General features: G+C 39.6%; 1 protein-coding gene and 1 pseudogene across 3 annotated transcripts in view; one reads left to right on the forward strand and one right to left on the reverse strand.

Annotated features, from left to right (window-relative positions):
• The window catches only part of ABHD17B (abhydrolase domain containing 17B, depalmitoylase), a 48,012-nt gene that overhangs the window by 21,094 nt on the left and 3,451 nt on the right, over window positions 1-23,467 (forward strand). Inside the window, exons 1-4 of one of the 3 annotated variants that reach the window (XM_036330841.1) lie at window positions 16,019-16,040; window positions 18,994-19,463; window positions 22,320-22,379; window positions 22,732-22,911. In XM_036330841.1, the coding sequence (XP_036186734.1) occupies window positions 18,997-19,463; window positions 22,320-22,379; window positions 22,732-22,911 (707 nt within the window). In that variant the 5' untranslated portion in view covers window positions 16,019-16,040; window positions 18,994-18,996. Of the gene's footprint in view, window positions 1-16,018; window positions 16,041-18,993; window positions 19,464-22,319; window positions 22,380-22,731; window positions 22,912-23,467 lie in introns of those variants that run through there. The other 2 variants (XM_036330842.1, XM_036330843.1) reach the window with 2 other exon arrangements.
• LOC118667465 lies at window positions 15,216-15,868 on the reverse strand (annotated as a pseudogene).

Raw genomic sequence — 23,467 nt, forward strand, 5'->3', positions numbered from 1 at the left:
ATTTGCCCTCTAGTAGTTGACACTGAATGTTAAATCTATAAACTCTAAAAGTCTACTGTATATCAGGCATTGTTCAGTTAAGATTCATTAGATTGCCCTTGCCAGTTTGGCTCAGTGGATAGAGCGTCTGCCTGTGGACTGACAGATCCCGGGTTCAATTCCAGTGAAGGGCACATGAGGACTCAATCCCCAGTAGGGGGTGTACAGGAGGCAGCTAATCAATAATTCTCTCTCATCATTGATGTTTCTCTCTCCCTCTCCCTTCCTCTCTGAAATCAATAAAAATGTATTTTTTAAAGAAGACTTATTATATTAGTTTCTGTGCAATTGACACTGTTGTTTTGTGAGATACCATTTACTCACTGGAACAGCTATTACTAGAGAAGTTTTTAAAAAGAGTTAATTTAACACTGAGGGAAAGAATAGCAAGAAACAACAGAGAACACAAAATCATTAGGGAAAAATGTCATAGTAAACTAATTATTGACTAAAGAAGATGTAACTAATTTTTCTTTAGCATAGACAGAGAACACTCCTCAACTAAATTGTATTAGGTTAGCATAACCTTAATACAGAAACCTTAGAAGTATGAAAGAGGACAATTAAAGACCACTCTCACTGATGAAGATAAAATATTCTGTGCAAAATATTAACAAAGTGAATCTACCAATGTATATGAAAGTATATATTATCATCAAATTAGGATTATTCCAAGAATGCCAAGTGGTTTTTGTGGAATTTAAAACTGCTAAAAAAAGGAAACTTAAAAAAAATTTTTTTATTAATTTCAGAGAGGGAGGGAAAAGGAAAAAGAGATAGAAACATCAATGATGACATAATCATTAATTGGCTGGCTGCCTCCTACATGCCCCCTACTAGGGATTAAGCCCCACAACCTGCACATGTGCCATGTCTGGGAATCAAACCATGTCCTCCTGGTTCATAAGTCGACACTCAACCACTAAGCCACATCTTCCAGGCCAAGGAAACTTTCTTAATCTCTGAAGAATAGCAATAAAAATTCTATAGGAAACGTTATACTACCATCATTGTTTCACCATTGAAGACCAGGAGCTTACTCAACAGTGTACTGGTATCCCAGCCAGTGCAGTAAAGCAAGAAACAGTAATGAGACAATAAGAATTTGCAAACTTGTTGTATATTAAGTCAGCACACAAAAATGTATTGCATTTCTGTACATCAGCAAACAATTAGAAAATGGGATATTTTAAAAGATGTAAAAAATAGAGATATATTGTCAGGAATACTAACACTCAGATTTTAGTTCTTCCCAAATTGATTTCTAGATTCAGTGCCACTCACCAACATCCCAACAGAGTATCACTTAAAAGTATTAAGGTATCAGTTAATCCAAATGACAAGTCCACCTGGGGTGGTTTTGTAGGTATTACTGCAAACTGATGCTGCCTGCTCTCAAAGTTACATTTTATGAAATAGAATTTTTACAATATTGAAGCTTTTACATCCAAAGACTTCCTAGAATTCTTACACACATAAATACCACTGAAATATATCAGTTTCTAATATGTAACTAGTAAAATTTGCCTTTTTAAAATAACTTCAGAATCTCAGAAGAAAACAACAAAGTTGTGAATTTATTAGTATAGATACCAGTCCAGGTTTTACTTTTTTTTTCTTTTGCCATCTGTTGGCCAAGACCATTTCCTTCCTCTTTCCCCAGATAGATATTTTCAAATTCTGAACTACCTCACCTTTCTGTTTTTCATCAAATCTTTGATTTTTTAAAAAAATTATTATTCTGTTGTTGTTGTTGTATTTGTTTTGGTATGGAATGGGAAGTTCTTTTGTCTTCATTTTTCTTTCTCCACTGGACTCATTACATTCTCTATTGTTCAAACTGTAGCAAAACATGTTCGTTTTCATTGCCCCACACTAATCTAACTCAGTGAGTAAAAGCTTGGGCTCTGAACCCAAACTGAAGCCTGGCTTCATTGTTTTCTTAGGAAATTTAAATTCTGTTTTCTTACCTGTAAATTGGATAGAGGAGTAGTGGGCGATGGGGAATTAATGATATCTAATAGGGTTGTAATGAGGATTTAAAAAGGTTAATATTTATGGAGTTTTTACAATAATATCTAGCTATATAAAAAGTATATTTTGATAAATAAACATTAGCCTGGTTTTCATAACCCAGGAAAATTTCAAACCTGCAAATATAGATTCTTCAGTATCAAAAGTCACGGACAGACTTTAGACAGAGTAGGAATATTCCTACCTGAACCTGTTTTCGGACATGGTCAGTTATAAGTTGCTTTCTCTTGAGTTCGAAGAGCATGTGACGTTAAAGTTGTAAATACTTCATCACAAGGGAAATTAGCCAAGCACTCTGAAAGTGTTTTTACTCTTAATGTGGTATACAGGGAGATATTAGAATAAGTTTAATCAATTTATCAGTCACTTTTTATCAATGCTGGTTTTATGTCATGTTTATGTTGTTTTTATATCATGTCTTTGTTATATCATGTTGTTATTGTTTATTCAATTTATATATTATTTTTATATATATTTTGATAATTTTCTTTTATCTCTGACACTTCTATATAGAGAAAGGGTGAATAGTGATATTAAAATATTTCTTCTAATCAATTGCCTTTCAATGTGCACGAATCTGTGCACTGGGCCACTAGTTAATATATATAAAATCTTAAAAATGCAGCTTGTTTAATGATTATTTGAATGTAGTAGTGTTATCACCATTTACATTTGTCTTTTGACTGACTCCAGTTTATCATACAGCAATTTTTATTGCCTGAGAACAAAAGCTTTTGTTCGATAGTTTTTATTTTATTGGAACAGCTTATTTTATTTACTACTTGTTAAGGAATGGCTGATTGGAAAATTGTTCATATGTAGTGTTGACTGTACATGGTTTTATAATCTTGTTTATAACTCATAGAAAGTCAAACCAGGATACCAGAAATATGAGCCCTATTTTTAAAAAAGTTATCATTTATAATAATCCTTAAATCTTTAAAAAGTTATGCCTACTTTGATTAGATTATATCAGTGATTTTTCCCCTCAGCTTTTTTTATCTCATGGCACACATAAAATAATTACTAAAATTCTGCAGCACACCAAAAAATATTTTTTTCCAATATGACAAAAAATGGTATCATTTTGATTCATTCATGCCAGACTATTGTTGTGTTGGCTATTGATATATTTTTATTTGACAGTCTAAGGCAGTGGTTCTCAACCTTCCTAATGCTGCGTCCCTTTAATACAGTTCCTCATGTTGTGGTGACCCCAATTTCATTGTTACAAATTGAACATAATTAAAGCATAGTGATTAATCACAAAAACAATATGTAATTATATATGTGTTTTCTGATGGTCTTAGGTGACCCCTGTGAAAGGGTCGTTCGACCCCCAAAGGGGTCGCAACCCACAGGTTGAGAACCACTGGTCTAAGGGGAAAGAGGTCAGTGCCCCTCTGATAGTCAGGTATTGCATGTTTTAAAAATTCTTGTGGCAAACCGGTTAAAAACCACTGAATTATATTGTGCTATAGACTGTTCTGTGTCCATGGAGTCAAACAACCAGGAATTGAAAATATTCACAAAAATGTTACATTGTTGCTGAGGTGCACTGTGTAGTTATGCCTACAATGGTTGCATCTGTTCTGAACATGAACAGTTTGTTTTCCCTGTCTTTATTTCCTTAACAATACAATATAACAACTATTTAGATGGCATTCATATTGTATTAGGTACTATATAGTAAGTTGAGATAATTTAAAGTATACAAAAAGGATGTGCATGTTATATGCAAATATGGTGCCATCCTATATAATAAAGAGCTAATATGCAAATGGTCATCATGCCATCATGTCATCACGCCATAACTGCTCAGATACTAAACACTGGGGAGAGAGGATTGGGGACCAGCCAGGCTGCAGCCCGGGAGAGGGACAAGCACCCCGCCCTGCAGTCCTGGGTGCCAGCGGCTGGGGTTGTGGCCCGGGAGAGGGACAAGCTGCACGCCGCACGCCCCATGGTCCTGGGCACCAGTGGCTGGGGCTGCGGCCTGGGAAAGGGACAAGCCACCTGCCCCGTGGTCTTGTGCACCTGCTGCTACCACCCGGGTGAAGCCACATGCCCATGGTCCCCTGCAGTTGTGGTCGGCCCAGGTGAAGCCGGCCCAGGTCCTGGGTGCCTGTGGCCAGCTGGAGGAGGGAATCCTGGGTCCAGGATGGCAGGCAAGGCAGAGGTGGTTAGGGGCGATCAAGCCAGCAGGGAAGCAGTTAGGGGCAATCAGGCAGGCAGGCAGAAGTGGTTAGGGGCGATCAAGCAGGCAGGCGAGCGATTAGGAGCCAGCAGTCCCAGATTGCGAGAGGCAGTTGGACATCCCTCAAGGGATCCCAGATTGGAGAGGGTGCATGCTTGGCTGAGGGACACACCCTTCCCTGCCCCCCCTCCACCCCCCCGCATGACTTTCATGCACCGGGCCTCTAATTTTATATAAGAGACTTGAGTGTTGGCAGATTTTGGTATCCTTGGGGTTCTGGAACCAATGCCCCCTCAGATATGAAGAGATGACTGTATGTGTTGTGGAATGTATTGAGTAAGTAGTCACCTGAAAAGCTTTCCAGAAACAGATTTACTTACAAACTAGTGACCCAGTGCATGGATTCGTGCACAATGAAAGAAAATTAGCCCTAACCAGTTTGACTCAGTGGATAGAGCGTCAGCCTGCAGACTGAATGGCCCCAGGTTTGATGCCAGCCAAAGGCATGTACCTTGGTTGCAGGCACATCCCCAGTAGGGAGTGTGCAGGAGGCAGCTGAATTGATGTTTCTCTCCCATCAATGTGTCTAACTTTCTATCCCTCTCCCTCTCCCTTCCTCTCTGTAAAATATTTTTTTTAAAAAAAAAGAAAGGAAATTAATTAGAAGGTGGCCAGAGGGGCGAGACTGGGTTGGGCACACCCTGGAGCCAACCTCTCGTGGTCCCTTCCCGGCCAGCCGCACCTGGGGTGGTGCTGTGGCTTGAATGGCGTCTGCGGAGTGAGTGGGGTCCCTCTGGGGTCCCTCAGCCTAGCCTGCGGGTGGGGGGGTGGGATCCAGCTGAAACCGGCTCTCTGACATCCCCTGAGAGGTCCCAGAGTGCGAGAGCTCCCTCCTCTCTGGTTCCAGGATATGTAACCCGAAAACTGCTGCTGCCAGTCACGGCAGCTCAGCAGCTCCTGCCTTGAGCGTCCTGCCCCCTGGTGGTCAGTGCGCATCATACCTGCCGGATGGTAGTATAAATGTGGAGGGAATAATGTGTATTTGTGGAATGTCTCTATCAATGTACTGTGATAGCTCTTCTGTGAACTTTGAGGATAAGCATGTGTTGGAAAGCCTTTCCATAGAGGTGCCAAAAACTGATGAAAGAGGGTGGGATGTGTGTCCATGGTTTAGCTATGCTTGGCATATGTAGAGGTGTGACATTGAATGATTAGCTAATTGCACTTTCCAGGCACCAAAAGCTTGACAGGAATCTGTGGTATTAGCATATGCAAAAATTGACAACTTGTCCTTCTGCTTAATCTGGAAGACTTGACTCACTTGTTAGAGCATTGGTTAAGTGGATCATCAGGATTGTTAAGTGTTTAGAATACTGTATGGGCTATGTTCAGAAATTAGTTGGCTAATAGTCTCAAATGTTTTTATATTTTCTTATGGTTTACTTACAACTCTAGCTTAAAAGGGACCTTTCAAGAATGTGAATCCTTTTGACTATGCATTAAAATGTGTGGATAGCCTAATTAATTTGAATTGCTATTTTTTTTTTAAATGGCTTTTACAATAGAATTGGGTTAACTGTTGTAATAGTTTTGTCAAGGTAGCATTCTTCTAAAACAGTATAGTGTAGGTATCTCATTTCATTTTATGTGGTTTACAGAGTTCAATAGGATCTATAAAAATTGCCTACATGAATTTTGATAGGAAGATCAGTAAGGCTCCAACATTTCAAGGTAGTATGGATATGAAGCATGTAAGCTCTGGTCCTGGGTTGTCTCTGTTGTAATGGTCTATTTCAACACTGCCTGATAGGACTTTCTGCAGTGATGGAAATGTTCATTCTGCACTGTGCAATTTGGTATCCACTAGTCATACGTGGCTAGGGGACTGAGGAACTGAATATGTAATTTTCATTAAATTTAAACATCTATATATAGTTAGTGGCTCCTGTATTGGACAGTGCAGTGAGAATAAAGAAACTGAGGTAGGCCTTAGCTGTTTTGGCTCTGTGGTTAGACTGTCGGCCATGGACTGAACGGTCACGGGTTCAATTCGGGTCAAGGGCATGTACCTCAGTTGTAGGCTCCATCCCCAGCTCAGGTTGGGGCTCCTGCAGAATGATGTGTCTCACATCAATGTTTCTCTCTCTGTCTCTCCCGCTCCCTTCAACTCTAAAAAAAATCGATGGAACAAATATCCTCTGGTTTAAATTTAATGAAAATTACATATTCAGTTCCTCAGTCCCCTAGCCACGTATGACTAGTGGATACCAAATTGCACAGTGCAGAATGAACATTTCCATCACTGCAGAAAGTCCTATCAGGCAGTGTTGAAATAGACCATTACAACAGAGACAACCCAGGACCAGAGCTTACATGCTTCATATCCATACTACCTTGAAATGTTGGAGCCTTACTGATCTTCCTATCAAAATTCATGTAGAAAGAAAAAAAAAAGAAAACTGAGGGTGCCCAACTAGTGTGGCTCAGTTGGTTGAGCGTCATCCCGTGCACCAAGAGGTTGCCAATTCGATTCCCTGTCAGAGCACATGCCCAGGTTTTGGGCTATCACCAGTAGGGGCTGTGCAGGAGGCAGCTGATCACTGTTTCTCTCTCACAGATGTTTCTGTCTTTTTCTCCCTCTCCCTTCCTCTATCTCTAAAAAATCAATAAGAGCATATTTTAAAAGAAACCGAGGGAAAACAGAAGTATAGAAATGGTTACATTGACCTATGTAGGACTTAAGTTTTTAAGTTGGTATTCCCATGTAGCACAGATAATGCCATCTGTCTTTAGAATTTTAATTCTAGCAAAGTCACTCAGTCATGTCCTGTGATCTCTCAGACAGTAAAGTGCCTCTGCTGCTGATTCCTATAATGGTCTAAAAAAAGAAAGAAATACAGCCTACCTCAAAGAGACCAAAGTGTTTTACAAGCTATCTATAATAATCTATAATAATAAAAGCATAATATGCTAATTAGACCGGACAGCCGAACGACTTTCCAGATGAAGCTGGGGCTTCAAGGGCTGAGCCCCTTACACAGATAAGATAGAAAATGTGTTAAAACAACATTGTTCTAAACACCTACTTTCTAAATTACACTTGATCATTTTAAATCTTTTGGATGCTCCATCTTGACTGAAAAAGCATATTAAACTTATGAGGTGAATATTCAGCTTCTCTGTATACACTAAGCTCTAATGTATAAGGATCTCTAAAGACCATAACATTTATGGTTTCTACTTAATCACTGTACTTTGGTAAATGTTGCTACAGATTACATACTGGATCTTAGGGCAGCAGTGTCTAACTTGCTTGGAACTCTCAAAAAATACTGAAGTTAATTTCATTTGTTTTGGTGCTTGCTTTAAGCTAATGAGCTGTTAAATAATTGACCACCTTTATATAATGTATTATGGTGATTTCTTTGGGTCAGTCTACTATTGGATGTGTTAGGCTCCTGGCCCCCTTGTGCAGAACTGACCTAAAATCTGATTTCTTTTTCATAGTTGAATATGTATCTTCTCTACTGTCGCTTCTGACCAGTCCATTCTGATCTCTGCTATCTCTAGCTGTTAATAGTCAAACATCCACCTCATTTTTCTATTTCTGGTGTGAGGCTCTGCTATAAATCGATTTATTTAATTATTTTTTAATCCTCACCCGAGGACATATTTTTCATTGCTTCTAGAGAAAGAGGAAGGAAAGAAAGATCGATGTAAGAGAGAAACATGGTAGCAAATGGACCAGTCTTCACATTTTTATTCAGTCTTTCCATTTTCAATTACTTTTTGTGTTTAAATGCTCAGAGATTTGTTTATTTATAACTTTAAGAAGATAATGTCCAGGAAATGTTGCTGAATCATTTGGGACCGCTAGAAGCCTGATTTCAAAATAAGTGGGTCTATAACTAGCTGGAAGTAGTTGCAGATTCTCTAGGTGACATGATAAACTCTGATATTCTACAGAATAGAATATATAAAATTATTCCTCCAGATTTATTCATGAGTGAAGTAAAATTCAAAATAATTCAATTGGACTTTAGATTATAGTTCTTAACATGAAATTTAATATATCACAATTTAAATGGCTTATCATATACTATCTACACTCCAGATTGGATAGAGCATTAGTTGTCGAAATATCATTAAAATGAAGAAAAGATATAAGCATTTTAAAATGTTTTCTCTGAAACCTCTTTAAGAGTCTATTGAGTACTAGGTCATTAAACAAAACATCTTGAACCTTAAAAGAATCAGTTGTCCTTTGTAGATGTAGTAATTTGGGTCTACCTACATTACCAAGAAACTATTAAAAAGGAGATTGAAGGGAGATTTTTTTTTTTTTTCAGTAAATTTTTATTACCTTAGGAATTGACAGAAGTCATTTCAGTAATTTTTTCTATCAGAAGAGAGGAAGGAGATATAGTAGGTCATTCTATTTGGGGACTTTTTTTTAACACTAGTCTTCCTGTTTTGCTGAGAAAGAATTCAAATGTTTGTCTCTTTTTTTTTTTTTTCTTTTTCTTTTTTTTTTTGTCATTGAACAGAAAAAGTTACCAGGAGTTAAATTAATTCACAGCTTTAGGAAATTCTTCCTGCTGTAAATGAAATAACTCTGAGTCCCCTGCCAAAAGAAAAACTTTAATTTTCACAATGGGCCATCTGTTTAACATTGAGTGACCTTTCATTTTGTGAACTGATTTTGAGAGAGGCAACATTTCCTTCTCCCTGGAAGACTAGCCTGTTCTGAGCTTCATAACCCACTGAATGATTTTAGTGCCTACCAATTTTTTCACCACATACACCCACCTTCCAGACTTATGTTCATAATTTTTATTTGACTGCTCCTATTTTATCCCCATACAAGAAGCGTAAGTAGTATCACAAAGCATATTTGCTTTCTTTGTTAATGTGATTTAGTAAACTTTTTTCTTTTGTGGGGGCTTCTTAGATGCAGAGTGTTGAATTAATCTTATTCATTTACTAACTCATTCGCTCAAAAAATTTTAGAAACCCTATAATTTGTCAGGTACTCTGCTTGGCACTAGGTGTCCACAAGCAGATATGATTTTGCCCCCTGGAACTTCTAGTGCAGTTTGTGGCACATTTTCATCATCAATGAACATGGGTCCTGCTCTTGTTTTACTTAATTTTTCTTTTTTTTTCTTCAGCTTCCTTTCTCCTTCCTCCATAAACATCCACTCAAGTATGCATGTCTTTAGGTAATTTGTCCTTGAAAATATATAACATTTAAGTGTTTTTAATTTACATTAATGATAGCATAGATCTGCTCATTCCTTTTTTTCACCTAGTACTATATTTTTAATTTCTACCCATCAAAACAAAGTACTATATTTCTTATTCTGCATAATATTCCATAATCTGTATCCAACATTTTTATATTCATTTCCCCAGTAAAGGAATCTATGTTGCTTCCTACACTTGATACAAGTAATGCTGCAGTGAGCACTTTTGTACATGTTACCTTAAGGCCTATGTAAGTCTTTCTTTGGAGTACTTAACCTAAAAGTGGGTTTCTGGGTCATAGGCAAACAAAAATGGCTTACCAAGAAGTTCACAATGGTTCCTCTTCTTTCCCATTCTCACCAGTACTTGATATTACTTAGTTTTTTAATTTTTATCTTTCTTATAGTGTCAAAATTTCTTATATTTCTTTGAAAGTTGGGTGAGAGTGACCTTTCTTCATATACTTGTTAGCCTTGTTTATCCCTATGTAAATATACCATTCATATATTTTATTTGTTCTCTTGAGTTACCTGTGGTTTTTTTCCCTAGTATTTGCAGAAGTTCCTTATCTATCTATATATATCCTATCTAATAAAAGAGAAACATGGTAATTGGCGTATGACCACTACCCTTCCCATTGGCTAATCAGGGCGATATGCAAATTAACTGCCAGCCAAGATGGTGGCCAGCAGCCAGGCAGCTTAAACTGAACATGAGGCTTGCTTGCTTCAGTGACGGAGGACTCCAATGTTCCCCGCCTGCCTTGCCGGCCTCTGAGCCTGCAGTTTGAACATTGTAACAAATATAGAAGCTAAACAAAACCCCAGAAACCTGCTTTCAGTGAGCCGGGATCTCAGAGCTGGAGTTGATACAGAGTTTCAATTATAGAACCTAAACAAACCAGATACCTACTTTCAGCAGCTGAGGCCTCAGAGCTGGAGCCAAGCCTCAGAGCTAAAGCTGGCCCAGAATAAAAAAAAAAAAGAAAGAAAGAAAGGAGCAGTTGGGAGCTTCAGTCCCAGCCTGAAAACAGCCCTCAGCCCCTCACCCAGACTGGGCAGGCACCCCAGTGGGGACCCCCACCCTGAAGGGTGTGTGACCAGCTGCAAACAGCCATCATCCCCTCATCCAGGCTGGCCAGGCACCCCAGTGGGGACCCCCACCCTGATCCAGGACACCCTTCAGGGCAAACCAGCCAGCCCCCACCCATGCACCAGGCCTCTTATCTATATAGTAAAGGGGTAATATGCCTCCCAGCACCGGGATCAGTGGAGCCGCGAGGCCTCCCGGCACCGGGATCAGCGTGACAGGGGGCAGCGCCCAAACCCCCTGATCGCCCTGCGGCTCTGTGTGTGACAGGGGGCGGGGCCACAACCTCCCTATCGGCCCTGCTCTGTTCCTGACAGGGGAAAGCGCCCCAACCCTCTGATCGGCCCTGCTCTGTGCCTGATAGGAGGGAGCTCCCCAACCCCTTGATCACCCTGCGGCTCTGTGTGTGACAGGGTTCGGTGCCCCAACCCCCCCACTCCACGGGCCCTGCTCTGTGTGTGACGGGGTAGAGCCATAACCTCCCCATTGGCCCTACCCTGAGTGTGAGAGTGGTGGCGCCCTAACCCCCTGATCGGCCCTGCTCTGTGGATGATAGAGGGCGGCGCCCCAGCGCCCCCACCCTATGGTCTCTGCTCTGTGTGTGATGGGGTAGAGCCATAACCTCCCCATCGGCCCTGCCCTGAGTGTGACAGTGGTGGCGCCCCAACCCCCTGATCGGCCCTGCTCTGTGTATGACAAGGGGGAGCTCCCCAACCCCCTGATGGGCCCTGCTCTGTGCATGACAGGGGGGAGCTCCCCAACCCCCTGATCGGCCCTGCTCTGTGCGTGACAGGGGGCAGCGCCGCAACCCCGATTGGCCCTGCTCTGTGCGTGACGGGGTGGCACCGCAACCTCCCCATCGACCCTACCTTGAGTGTGACGGGGTGGTGCCCCAATCCCCCAATTGGCCCTACCCTGAGCATGACTGAGGGTGGCATCGCAACCTCCCAATCCGCCCTGCTCTGTACATGACGGGGCGGCGCCCCAACTCCCCAGTCAGCCCTACTCTGAGCCCGATCAAGGGCTGCACCTAGGGATTAGGCCTGCCCTCTGCCACCCAGGAGGAGGCCTAAGCCAGCAGGTCGTTATCTCCTGAGGGGTCCCAGATTGCAAGAGGGCACAGGCCGGGCTGAGGGACCCTCCCCTCCGCTCCCCCCCAAGTGCACAAATTTTTGTGCACCGGGCCTCTAGTATATATATAAAAGCCCAGCAACTATTACTGCAGAAGGACCAGAATGACTGGTCGCTATAATACGCACTGACCACGATGGGGCAGATGCTCAAGCAGGAGCTGCCCCCTGGTGGTCAGTGCGCTCCCACAGTGGGAGCACCACTCAGCCAGAAGCCGGGCTCACAACTAGCGAGCTCAGTGGCGGTGACAGGAGCCTCTCTCACCTCCGCGGCAGTGCTAAGGAGCAGCAAGCCAAGTAGTAAGGAGCGAGTAGGCGGGTGGTTAGGAGTGAGCAGGCGGGCAGTTAGGAGCGAGGGGTCCCAGATTGTGAGAGGGCTCAGGCCGGGCTAAGGGAACCCCTACCCTATCCTTGCACAAATTTTGTGCATCGGGCCTCTACTAGTATTTTAATATTAACCCTCTGACAGTTTGAGATAAAGAAATCATCTTTCCCAAAGCATTTTTCACTGCATGAAAATCCGTTATTTAAATGGACCTGAATCAACCAATGTTTTATTGTTAGTGGAATTTTTTTTTAAGTTATATTAGTTTTTCCTTTTAGGTCTATAATCTCTCTGTGGTTTATGTTCTACATACTGAGAGGTAGGGATCCAACTACTTTTGCCTATCTGGTAAATTTTCTCGGAACCATCTTCTCAAGGATCCATCCTTTCCTACTGCTTTGAGAAACCAGCTGTGTCATAGAAGATTCTCATTTATGCACAGCTGTTTATAAGCTATGTCTTCGGTTACTGGTGTTATTGGAGAAAACCATGCCTAGTCTTCCCCCAATGGGAGTGGGGCTCTTGAGGTACCACTGGAAGAAGCATTTCCGGAGGCCCCCACAGGAGGATGAGATATGGTAGAAAGCTTTATTTCTGTAGAATTACATCTCTGGGTTTACAAGTCCCATTTCCCTTAGTCCAGTCATAGAAGAAGTATAGCTGGGGTTTCAGTAAAGCTAAAAGCAAAGCCAGCATCCAGAGTTTCCTTTCCATGTTGGAACTGGGTCAGTTACAATCCATTAGTCCATTGTGTATGGGCTTCACATGGCCATGTGCCATGTGGGCAAATGCAGGGAAGCAGGAGCAAAAGAGCCCCATAAGCCCAGAGTCACTCAAGTCCCAAGAGAGTCAAGAGAATGAACTTTGTTTAGGGGGTTTTGCATCCCAAATCTTCTATCTTCTCTTTGCTTTGGCCCCTGGGGAGTGTAAAGTTGTAGCTTCCAGGTGAAGCTGCCCAAATGACATGCCTACAATATCTGGCCTTCCCTTTTCTCCTTTCCAATAATAACTAGTTAATACAATGCTATCATTAAGTCTGTTTGTTTCTGTACCAGCACCAGTTTGTCTTTATTACTTTATTTTTCTGTAGTCTGTCTTAATACATAAAAGAGAAAATTCCCAGCCACCCAACAAATGCATGGGTATTTTTGCTCTTTCTTTGCAAGTTACCTTAGCTCTCCAAACACCTTTTCTTTTTTTTCTAACAGCTGTATTAAGATATAATTCATATACTCTATATAAACTACTCATTTAAAATGCTCAGTTGGGTGGTTTTTAATATACTATTAATAGAGTGGTACAACCACTGCCCAAATTAATTTTCGAACGTTTTTCTTATCCCCAAAAGAAACCTCATACTCTGTGGCCATTATTCCCCAACTCTCCTAGCTGCCATAGCCATGGAGCCACTAACCTATTTCTGTCTGTATGGATTTGTGTATTCTAGACATTGCATACAAATAAAATAATATAACAAATGATCTTTTGTGACTAGTTTCTTTCACTTAGCATCTTTCACTTAGAATCTTTTTTCAAGATTCATCCAATTTGGAGCATGCAACAGTACTTGTTCTTTTTATGGCTGAATAATACTTCATTGTATATTTATTCATTGATTGATGGACATTTTATGGTTATTTTAGCTATTATGAATTATAGCGCTGTGAGCATTTATATATGTGAGCATTTATATACAATAAATAGAGTCTTTTAGGTTTATTTTCCTCCTTGCTGGAGTTTTTAAAGAGTGTCTTGGTTTGGTAAACATTCTAAGCTTCTACATGCCTGCAGATATTTTTATTTTATCCTCACTAAAATGGTCAAATTCTAAGTTTGACATTTATTTTTAATACTATCCCTCCACTGTCTTCTGGTTTTTAGTGTTGCTATTGAAAAGTCAGATGTTTATCTGATTCTTATTCCTTGGTAGTTCGTCTGTTCTTAAGTATCTGTTTGGCACTTAGCTATTCCAATCTGAATTTACTTTAATTCTTTTTTTTTTTTTCCTGTTTGCTATTATTATTTATTTATTTATTTATTATTTTTATTTATTTATTTTTTTTATTGCTTAAAGTATTACAAAGGGTATTACATATGTGTCCATTTTATCCCCCCGCCCTAGACAGTCCCCTAGCCTCCCCTGTCCCCCAATGTCTTATGTCCACTGGTTATGCTTATATGCATGCATACAAGTCCTTTAGTTGATCTCTTACCCCCCTACCTCCTGCCCCCCAACCCTCCCCGGCCTTCCTGCTGCAGTTTGACAATCTGTTTGAGGCAGCTCTGCCTCTGTATCTATTATTGTTCAAAAGTTTATAATGGTCTCTATTATCCATGAATCCAATCTGAATTTACTTTAATTCTGAGAAATTCTTATCTTATCTCTATTTTCTCCTATTTTCCTGGAACTTCTGTAGTATTGTTCATGGTATTTCTATTTCTATCCTCAAATTTTCTTTTATATTTTCTATCTCTTCATCCCTCTCCCCCTGAAATATAGCATATTTGGGAATTCCTCAACCTAATCTTTCAACCTACTAATACATTCAAGTGTTATCAATTCTCTTACCCAACCAATCTAATTTCAGATACTGATTTGTTTTGTTTTGTTATATCAGGGATTCCAGTTGGATGGAATTTTCTGGCACATTTTTTTTTTATTGCTTAAAGTATTACAAAGAGTATTATATATGTCTCCTTTTTTCTTTTTTTCCCCCCTTGACAATCCCCTGGTCTCCCCTACACCCCAGTGTCTTGTGTCCATTGGTTATGCTTATATGCATGCATACAAGTCCTTCGGTTGATCTGGCACACTTTTTTACTTCATTCTTAAGCTGTTCTCTCTCCCTCTCTCTCCTCCCCACCTCTCTCTCTCTCTCTCTCTCGCCTAGTGTTTATGACCACTTTGCCTGAATGCTGTCCATGACCCTGGGCAAATCTCTCCTCAGCTATCCAATGCAGGAAGAAGCAGGCCTGGCCCAGACATGGATAACAGGTCTGATGCACTGTAGGTGCCAAACAGATACTACTTCCAACCCACTACCCAGAGAGTAGATCAGGCTGGAAGTTGACTTTTAATAATAAAATACAGCGGGGAGGGCAGAGGGAGTGCTGCAGGTGGTGGGGTGTGCTCCCACACCAGGTTCTCCACTGGCTACACAAACTGCTGCTGTTGCTTGGTGGCTGCCTTGCTGGCAAGGTCCCTTGGTCTTCTCTGTAGCTGCCAGTGCCGTCTCCTTTTTCTTCTCCTTGGCTTCCTTGGCTGTCTCAACAAGGGTTTTGGAAGGGGCCTCACCTTGCAGCTTGGCCAAGATGCATTCAGAACCCTTCACTGACTTGGTCACATTGCTTTTGAACCGGGGGAGACCAAATTCCTGGACAGCTCTGGAGACGCCAGACAAGAGGAGACCCAAGCTTCCCGGCGGACTTCGGCCCAGCCGCTGTTATCAGAGTTCACACAGTAAACACATCCATCGTTCCTCCACCACCGTCAGCCGGGCGTGGTTGACGTTCCAAGTGAAGGTGGTCATGGTCTGGTTCTGTGGGTCCACAATAGAATCCTCCAGGATGTACACCGAGTGAGCAGCATTGGCAGGAAATAGTCGCTCGGCCCAGCGGGGCATCCTGTTGGTCTTGGTCAGGAGTCTCCAAGACAGGAGCTTCTGGTCAGGGGTCTCCTCCCGGTGCACCGTGTCGTCTGTGTGCTATAGGGATTCGGGTACCGCTGCCAGAAGGCAGCGAGCACTTGGTCCCAGGAACTCCGGAGCACGCTGTGGCCCAGGAAATACTTCACCATTGTCCCGGCCAGGCGGGTCAGCACCCGAGCAGCATCAGGGGTGCAGAGCCCGGGGGCACGTGGAGGCCAGGCCGGAGCTCGGCGCACACCTGCCAGGCACCAGCTCTGTCACCGCCCCACTGCACCCCACCAGCAGCTGCCGCCATGAGGAGTTGTCAGGCCGCCCCCCTTTATGGCTTTTGTGTACGCTGAGTTGTCTAATACTTTCCCCCTGTGATTATTCACTGCCATATCTCTTCAAGACTTTGTTGCCAAGAAATGACTAGTAAATGGCATTTTTATTCAAATGTGTTTTATATAAAACAAACAAGACTTAAAATAATCTAAATTTAACAAGATATTTTAATGATTCTTAAATTTTTTTATTAAGAATAAAATGTTTTTCCTCAGTAACTACTCAACTCTGATTATTTGATTTATTTATACTTTTATTGTGAAATTTTTCACACAGAAAAGGAGAAAATAACTTTTAAGCAAATCCATGTTGCTGCTCTATACCAGGCTTATTATTATTAGGAAGGTGCTAATTTGCAAGTTTTTGTTACTTAGTGGACATCAGTTATCTGGATTTGAGGCAGTAGTGATGGGAATACTTTCTTCTGCCACCCTGAAGGTCAGGTTGTCTTTTCATTAAACCAGGCCCTAGCACTGCAGCTTTCCTGTGTGCTGCTCACCTTTGGTGTTCATCCCCAGAGGCATCTCTGAAGCATTGTATATGTTCAGCCAGCCATGTTTAATTCAAAATTACTTTCTTTCTTTTTTAAAATATATTTTATTGATTTTTTTCTTTTTCTTTTTTCTAATTATGCGGGCATCCTGGTATAGGTAACAACAGAGTTGGCAGGAACCAGGCCCAAGATGCCAGCCAGCTTCTGACTGCTGTTCTCCCAGCAGTGTAACACCTAGTTACGAGGCCACCTAGGCAGCTGCCTACGGCTGGGGTATTTTATTGAATTTTTACAGAGGAAGGGAGAGGGATAGAGAGTTAGGAACATTGATGAGAGAGAAACATCCATCAGCTGCCTCCTGCACACTCCCCACTGGGGATGTGCCTGCAACCAAGGTACATGCCCTTTACCGGACTCGAACCTGGGACCCTTGAGTCCACAGGCTGATGCTCTATCCACTGAGCCAAACTGGTCAGGGCCTTAGAGTATATAAAAGTATTCATGTTCAAGAGGTAAATTACAGGAACATAGTCTAGCTGTGTACATTTTACTTATTAATCAAGCTTTTAATAAGCTATTGTGGGTCAGCAGTTGGTGGCATATAAGATAGTGGGGGCAAGAAATAACACAGCATTGCTATATTGTACCTTCCACCTCAACTTTTTTCCAGGTCATCCCTTTCTCTGGAACTGACCCTTTGAACTCCCCTCCCTTTCCTTCCATTTTCTTCACCAGGTCCTTTATCCTCCGGACCAGAATAATAAATTTGTAGCCAAATTCTGTCGTAAACATTGCTAATTTATCACACATTCTTTGCCTGCCAAGCCCTGGGTATGCCCTCAGAATCCTTTTTAGCACATAACACTTCAGGGAGTTTGCCACTAGAGACAATACCCAGTTGTCATTTTTGTTCTAGCTCTTGTTCCAATCAGACTAAGACATTAACATATTCAGGCTATATTTGCTTTGACGGCTGAAGAGGAGTAAAGGTAAAATAACAAGTAAAATTGTTTCCCAGTATCCAAGAGACAGACTTTCTTTTAAAGCCTTTTATATTGCTCCAACTCTTGTTTCTATCTGTGCTGTTTCTGCTTCTTTCTACCTAATTAGTTCAAAGTAAGAAATAAGCACACTTGTATTGAGCAATACAAATTAGATTTTAATTCAATAGTAAGTGAAAAGGGCATTCTTTTCTTTCCAAATATTTTCACCTCTTTAGTCACTCCTGAGGTAATTTAGTCACTCATTTTTGGTATAATGTACAGTTTTTCCTATCCTTGTATTTAGATTTTTTTGGTAAAAATTAGGTACCAGGAACTAAGCAAAGGTCTTTTATTGCTAAAAGAACATAAGAATTTGAGAAAAGAAAACATAGAAGGAAATGCTGGTAGGGCAAACAAGTATTTATTTTTGTTCCTGAGTTAATATGAGGTGGATGTTTTCTAAATATTAATAAAAAAGACATAGAAGAAGGTGGAACATTCCTAAGTGAGCCAACTATCTGGCCATTACTCTTTTGTGTGCCTAAACTATATTATTGTACTTGTTCTTCACAGCCACTGTGTTCAGTATAGGTATTGGCCTCACTTATAAAAACAAGGAGAGTAAAAAAGGCAAATAATTTACCCAAAGACACATGGCTAGTAAGTGGTAGAGTTGGGATTCCACCCCCATCTCTGGCTACAAATATTTTTGTTCTTTCCCACCTAACCATTTTAGAAATTTTACTTTTATAAGATTTTACCTTTTTCCGTAATGTACTTTATATTACAGCCTTTTTAATATTGGCATTGATTACATGCATGCATACATTTAATGTTTTATAAGTTATTTGGGCCTCTGGCACTGTGGCTAAAATGATAAGATTCTGTTATAATAGTGTTCAGAGCTCTTGACAGTGTAGCCCAGTGATACAGCATAGTGATTGAGCCAGGTGTCAAATCCTGACTCCACCACTGCCTCAAGCTGTGAGAGACCAACATATAAGGTTGTTTCGAGGATTAAACATGGAAATATGCATAGAACACCTAGCACAATAGTAACAAATAGTAATAACTGTATTACATATTTACTATTATGTTAATTCCCTAGCTTCTCCATGAGATTCTGAGAATTTTCACAGATCTTACAAACTATACTAAAGATACTTATTTTATACTTACTGTGTTGATATTTGTAAGGAAATAAACATTACTTCTACTCTTGTATTTTTCATACTTTGGTTACTTTAAAATATAATCATTACTATTTGAAACATATAGTCTCTCTCCTGATCAGGAACATTTGCCTCATCCAGGAATTACAGTATTTCTAGAAAGATTCTCAAAATCTGTTTTGGTTGAAGATAACTTGAAATAAAAGTAGTAGACACTGGCTACTGGTGTCTTTGTTTTAACTTTCTATTGTATGAGAATGCAGAATGCACAATTCAGTGATTAAAACATTTGCTATCTTCTTTTCTTTTTCAGAAGATGAATAATCTTTCATTTAGTGAGCTATGTTGCCTCTTCTGCTGTCCACCTTGTCCAGGAAAAATTGCTTCAAAATTAGCATTTTTGCCACCTGATCCAACTTACACACTAATGTGTGATGAAAGTGGAAGCCGCTGGACTTTACACCTATCAGAACGAGCTGACTGGCAGTATTCTTCTAGAGAAAAAGATGCTATGGAATGTTTCATGACTAGAACCAGTAAAGGCAACAGAATTGCCTGCATGTTTGTGCGTTGCTCACCCAATGCCAAATACACCTTACTCTTCTCACATGGAAATGCTGTTGATCTTGGTCAGATGAGCAGCTTTTACATAGGATTGGGATCACGGATTAACTGTAATATATTCTCATATGATTATTCTGGATATGGTGCAAGTTCTGGGAAACCATCGGAGAAGAACCTCTATGCAGACATAGAAGCTGCTTGGCTTGCTCTTAGGACAAGGTAAATGGTGATTGGGAATTATTTTCCACACTTGGGAAAATTGTCTTATATTAGAATAGAATAAAAACTTTTTATAACACGTTTTAAAGTGCTAAATAGAGACTATATTTGCCATTATATACCTATGAAGAGTTAAAATTAGATTGTAATTGAATTTATTAAAGTGTGATATAAAAAATGTTTTTTCAAAATTGCAGCATTTTATGAGATTGAGAGAAAATGTGATTTAGCTAATTACTCATTGACTTGACCTGTCATTAACAGTGTAAGAGGAAGCATTGTTTTTGTCAAAATCCTAAGCCAGGGTTTGCATTATTCTATATAATTATCTCCTAGAAGATGTGGCTTAAAGATATCTTAATGGAACTATTTTTAAAGTTTTCATTCTATAAAACAGATTTTACTTTCATTCTGGACTCAAAATTTGGAGAGGCTCTCAAGTGAAGAAAAGTTAATGCTATGATAAATCATTTACATAATTTCTGTTACTATGTCAGTTATTCTTTGTTTATAACTACATTTTTTTGGAAGCTAGAAATTGTATTAGTCTTACCTATTCACCAGGATACTTACAAATCTTCTAAAAAAATAATGCAATTTTGTAAACTTCAGTGTATTATCTCATTATTTAGCATGCAGTAAGTAGATATCTTAGTATGAGTTATTCTTCCTATTAGACATTGATAAGCTGCCTGACTTCCACAGTATTTTAGATAGAAGCTAAGGACATATAGAAAAGAAAAAGAACATATATACATAACCCATGGACACAGACCAACAGTATGGTGATGGCCAGAGGGAAGGAGTTGGTGGGGACTGGGTAGAGGTAGGCAAGGGCAGTGGGGAGGAGGAGGGTAATGGGGACATCTATAATAGTATCAACAATCAAAATTAAATTTTAAAAAAAGAACTAGAGAGATATGAAAATATAAAGAAAAAGAAAACAATGTATCTTAATTTAATGTTTAAATATGAATTATTTCAGTTAGTTAAGAACCACTTCAATTTTGTTAGTAGGCATAGCCTTTTTTGGAAAATGTCTTTAGAACCATTTACCCCTCCAAGATATGTAATAAAACTCAACTCTCATAGCAAAGTTCTATATAAAGAGGATTCTTAAATCAGTTGAAATGATATGAAAACGTATTTGATGAATAAGAAAAAAAATAGATGGTAAGTAATATAAGTAGTAGGGAAGGAGTTCAGGGTTGGGTAGAAGAACAGAATGTTAAAAACCACCTTAAATGACAAAGTTGGTTTTTAGAGAGAGTATAAGGGAGAAGAGAGAAACTTTGATGTGAGAAGGCAACATTGATCAGCTGCCTCTGTATGTCCCCCACTAGGGATTGAGTGCCCTGACTGGGAGTTGTACCAATAATCTCTACTGCACAGGATGATGCCCAGCCAACTGAGCCACACCAGCCAGGGCAGTAATATATTCTTTAATAACAGATTTATTGAGATACAATTTATATACTATAATTCACTATTTTAAAGGGTAACTCCAGTGGACTAGTATGTTTCTTAAAGATGCTAAGTTAAAGCAGACAGCCTTTATTGTTAGTGCTTCTTAAGTAATCAGGAAGGGAAAAGTAAATAATGAGTTTAAGTGGTTATTACTTGAATGGTCTGGTCTTCTTTTTAAGATAATTGATAATAACCCTAAGTTTCTGAACTTCTGATCTAGCGAGAGAAAATAAGGGACTAATATTCACTATGCAGCCTTCACCTACAAATTTTGAAATCATTATCTTTGTGTTGTAATAGAAAAAACACTGGACTGGGAGTCAGGATTCCTGGGTTCAAATTATAGGTCTGTCACTAACTTACTCTGACTTTGAATATCTGCTCAGTAAGCAGCTGAACCAGAGTAGATCGTCTCTAAAGTCTTTTCTAACTTTTATTCTGAAATTCTGTTATTGCTTGGAGTCCTCTGATGTGATATTGGCAGCTGCCTCTGCTGCTCTGGAACCTTGCCCATCACTAACTTTAGCCTAAAACCTATAGTTGCCACCAACAATGCTGCTACTCAGCTAACAGCATCTGTGCAGCCTTAAGAGTTATGCTGATGCTGCAAATGTTCATTTTCCCAATTTTCATTCCTATAAAGTATGCACAGCCAGGTCTGTTGTAAAGAAAACTTTTCTGAGTTTACTTACATTGAGAGTCAGTCTGGAGTAGATGGAACCCAAACTCTGGAAATATCCAAATGCTTGAATGTAGGACTGATTGAAAGAAACTATGGGAGGGGATGTCATTAGCTGGATAGTTCAAATAGGCGTGTGCCCCTGGAAAGGGCCATAGGGAGCACACAGGGCTTGTCTTGTTCTTTCCTGGTGAATGCTCAGATAATTTGGAAAGCTCTATTACCTTTTCAAAAGATTAAAAGCTGTTGATCAAATGGCCCTTAGCAGCCAGAAGTGATACTGAAGTGGAAAGGCATATTTGATGTCACTTAACCCTTAACCCCACATTCATTAGCTCCTGTAGCGTCTCACTTGCACTTGCAGTAGTTTATAGTTGGGACAATTACACTGTAGACAGGTAATTGTGCCTGGAACATAGTATGTACCCAATATTACTGAGTTCGGTGAGTTTACGTATTTAAATCCGAACCCTTTTTAAAGGGAAGAAAGCAATACTCTTGAGATTTTAGCATGAAGTCTATTCATAGTTAACTGAATTGTATGTCATTGGAATTTTCATTCATCTATCTTTTCAATCACTAATCCATTTCTATGGTAAGTAAAGGCAGATTTCAAGAAATATAGTAATTTGCTATTGACTAAAATAATGTGTACATTCATTCTATACTGTAACTATATGTTACATTTTCACCAATATGACCAACTTCAGAAAAGGAAACGATCTACTTTTGATGTCTAGAGAAGTAATGTTTCTTACATTTAATGGAAGGTAAATACTATATCAGTCATTAAAATATTAGTGATAATATTTTCCAAATTTAGTCAATAATATGCTATATTGAATTATATAAATGGTTTAATACAAAATTTTTAAGATTGAAACTTAAAAATACCTCAGCAATTTTTCCAAATGATTAAATTGAAAAATGAAATAAGCTAAGACAATAGATTTTACTATAGCATTAAATATAATAGTGATGACTAAGAAACTTAAAGTTTAAATATAAATTTGTTGACATTGTCTAAGTCATCGGTTATAAAGTTAAGTTGTTAGGGATGATTGAACATTTCCATACCAGTCCAACCCTTTTTTTTTTTTTTTCAATTTCTGAACTTTGTAGATATGGCATTCGCCCTGAAAATGTGATTATATATGGCCAAAGTATAGGGACAGTACCATCTGTGGATCTTGCTGCTCGATACGAGAGTGCTGCTGTTATTCTTCATTCTCCTTTGACCTCAGGAATGCGAGTTGCTTTTCCTGATACCAAGAAAACCTACTGTTTTGATGCATTCCCAAAGTAAGTACCAATATTCAAAATACTTGAATTCAGAGAAACTTTTGAGGGGAATTTTAGCCCATCACTTAAGGTATTCATGATACAAATCACTCACCCATGAGCTAATATTTTTCATATCTTACAGAAATTGTGAAAAATTAACTTAAGCAGGTGGTAATAGACACCAGTCAGGAAACTGAAATGTTTGAGCAGTAGTGATTCAGGTGCAAAGTACTGAGGGCCTTTTAACCCGACAATGGCATTAGTATTAGAGACAAAATGATTTTGAGAAACAAGATTGATAGAACTAAATGTCAGGCTGGATATAGAATGCTAACTAAGTAAAAGAACTTGAACATAATTCCCTGGGTGGTGATACCATTCATTGAGACACAATACTGAAAGAAAGGAACAAGTAGAGGAAAAATGAGACACGTGTGAATAAAAATGAGTGATATGTATTGGTATCTGATTGACAAAAGTGTGAATTGCAAAAAAAGTTGAGTCTTAAATGAACTAGGGTAAGTATTGCCACCATAAAGTCTACAAACATAAGGTGTTAGACAAATTTGAAAGA

Source organism: Myotis myotis, unplaced genomic scaffold, assembly GCF_014108235.1.
Source record: "Myotis myotis isolate mMyoMyo1 unplaced genomic scaffold, mMyoMyo1.p scaffold_m19_p_12, whole genome shotgun sequence".
Lineage (NCBI taxonomy): Eukaryota > Metazoa > Chordata > Mammalia > Chiroptera > Vespertilionidae > Myotis > Myotis myotis.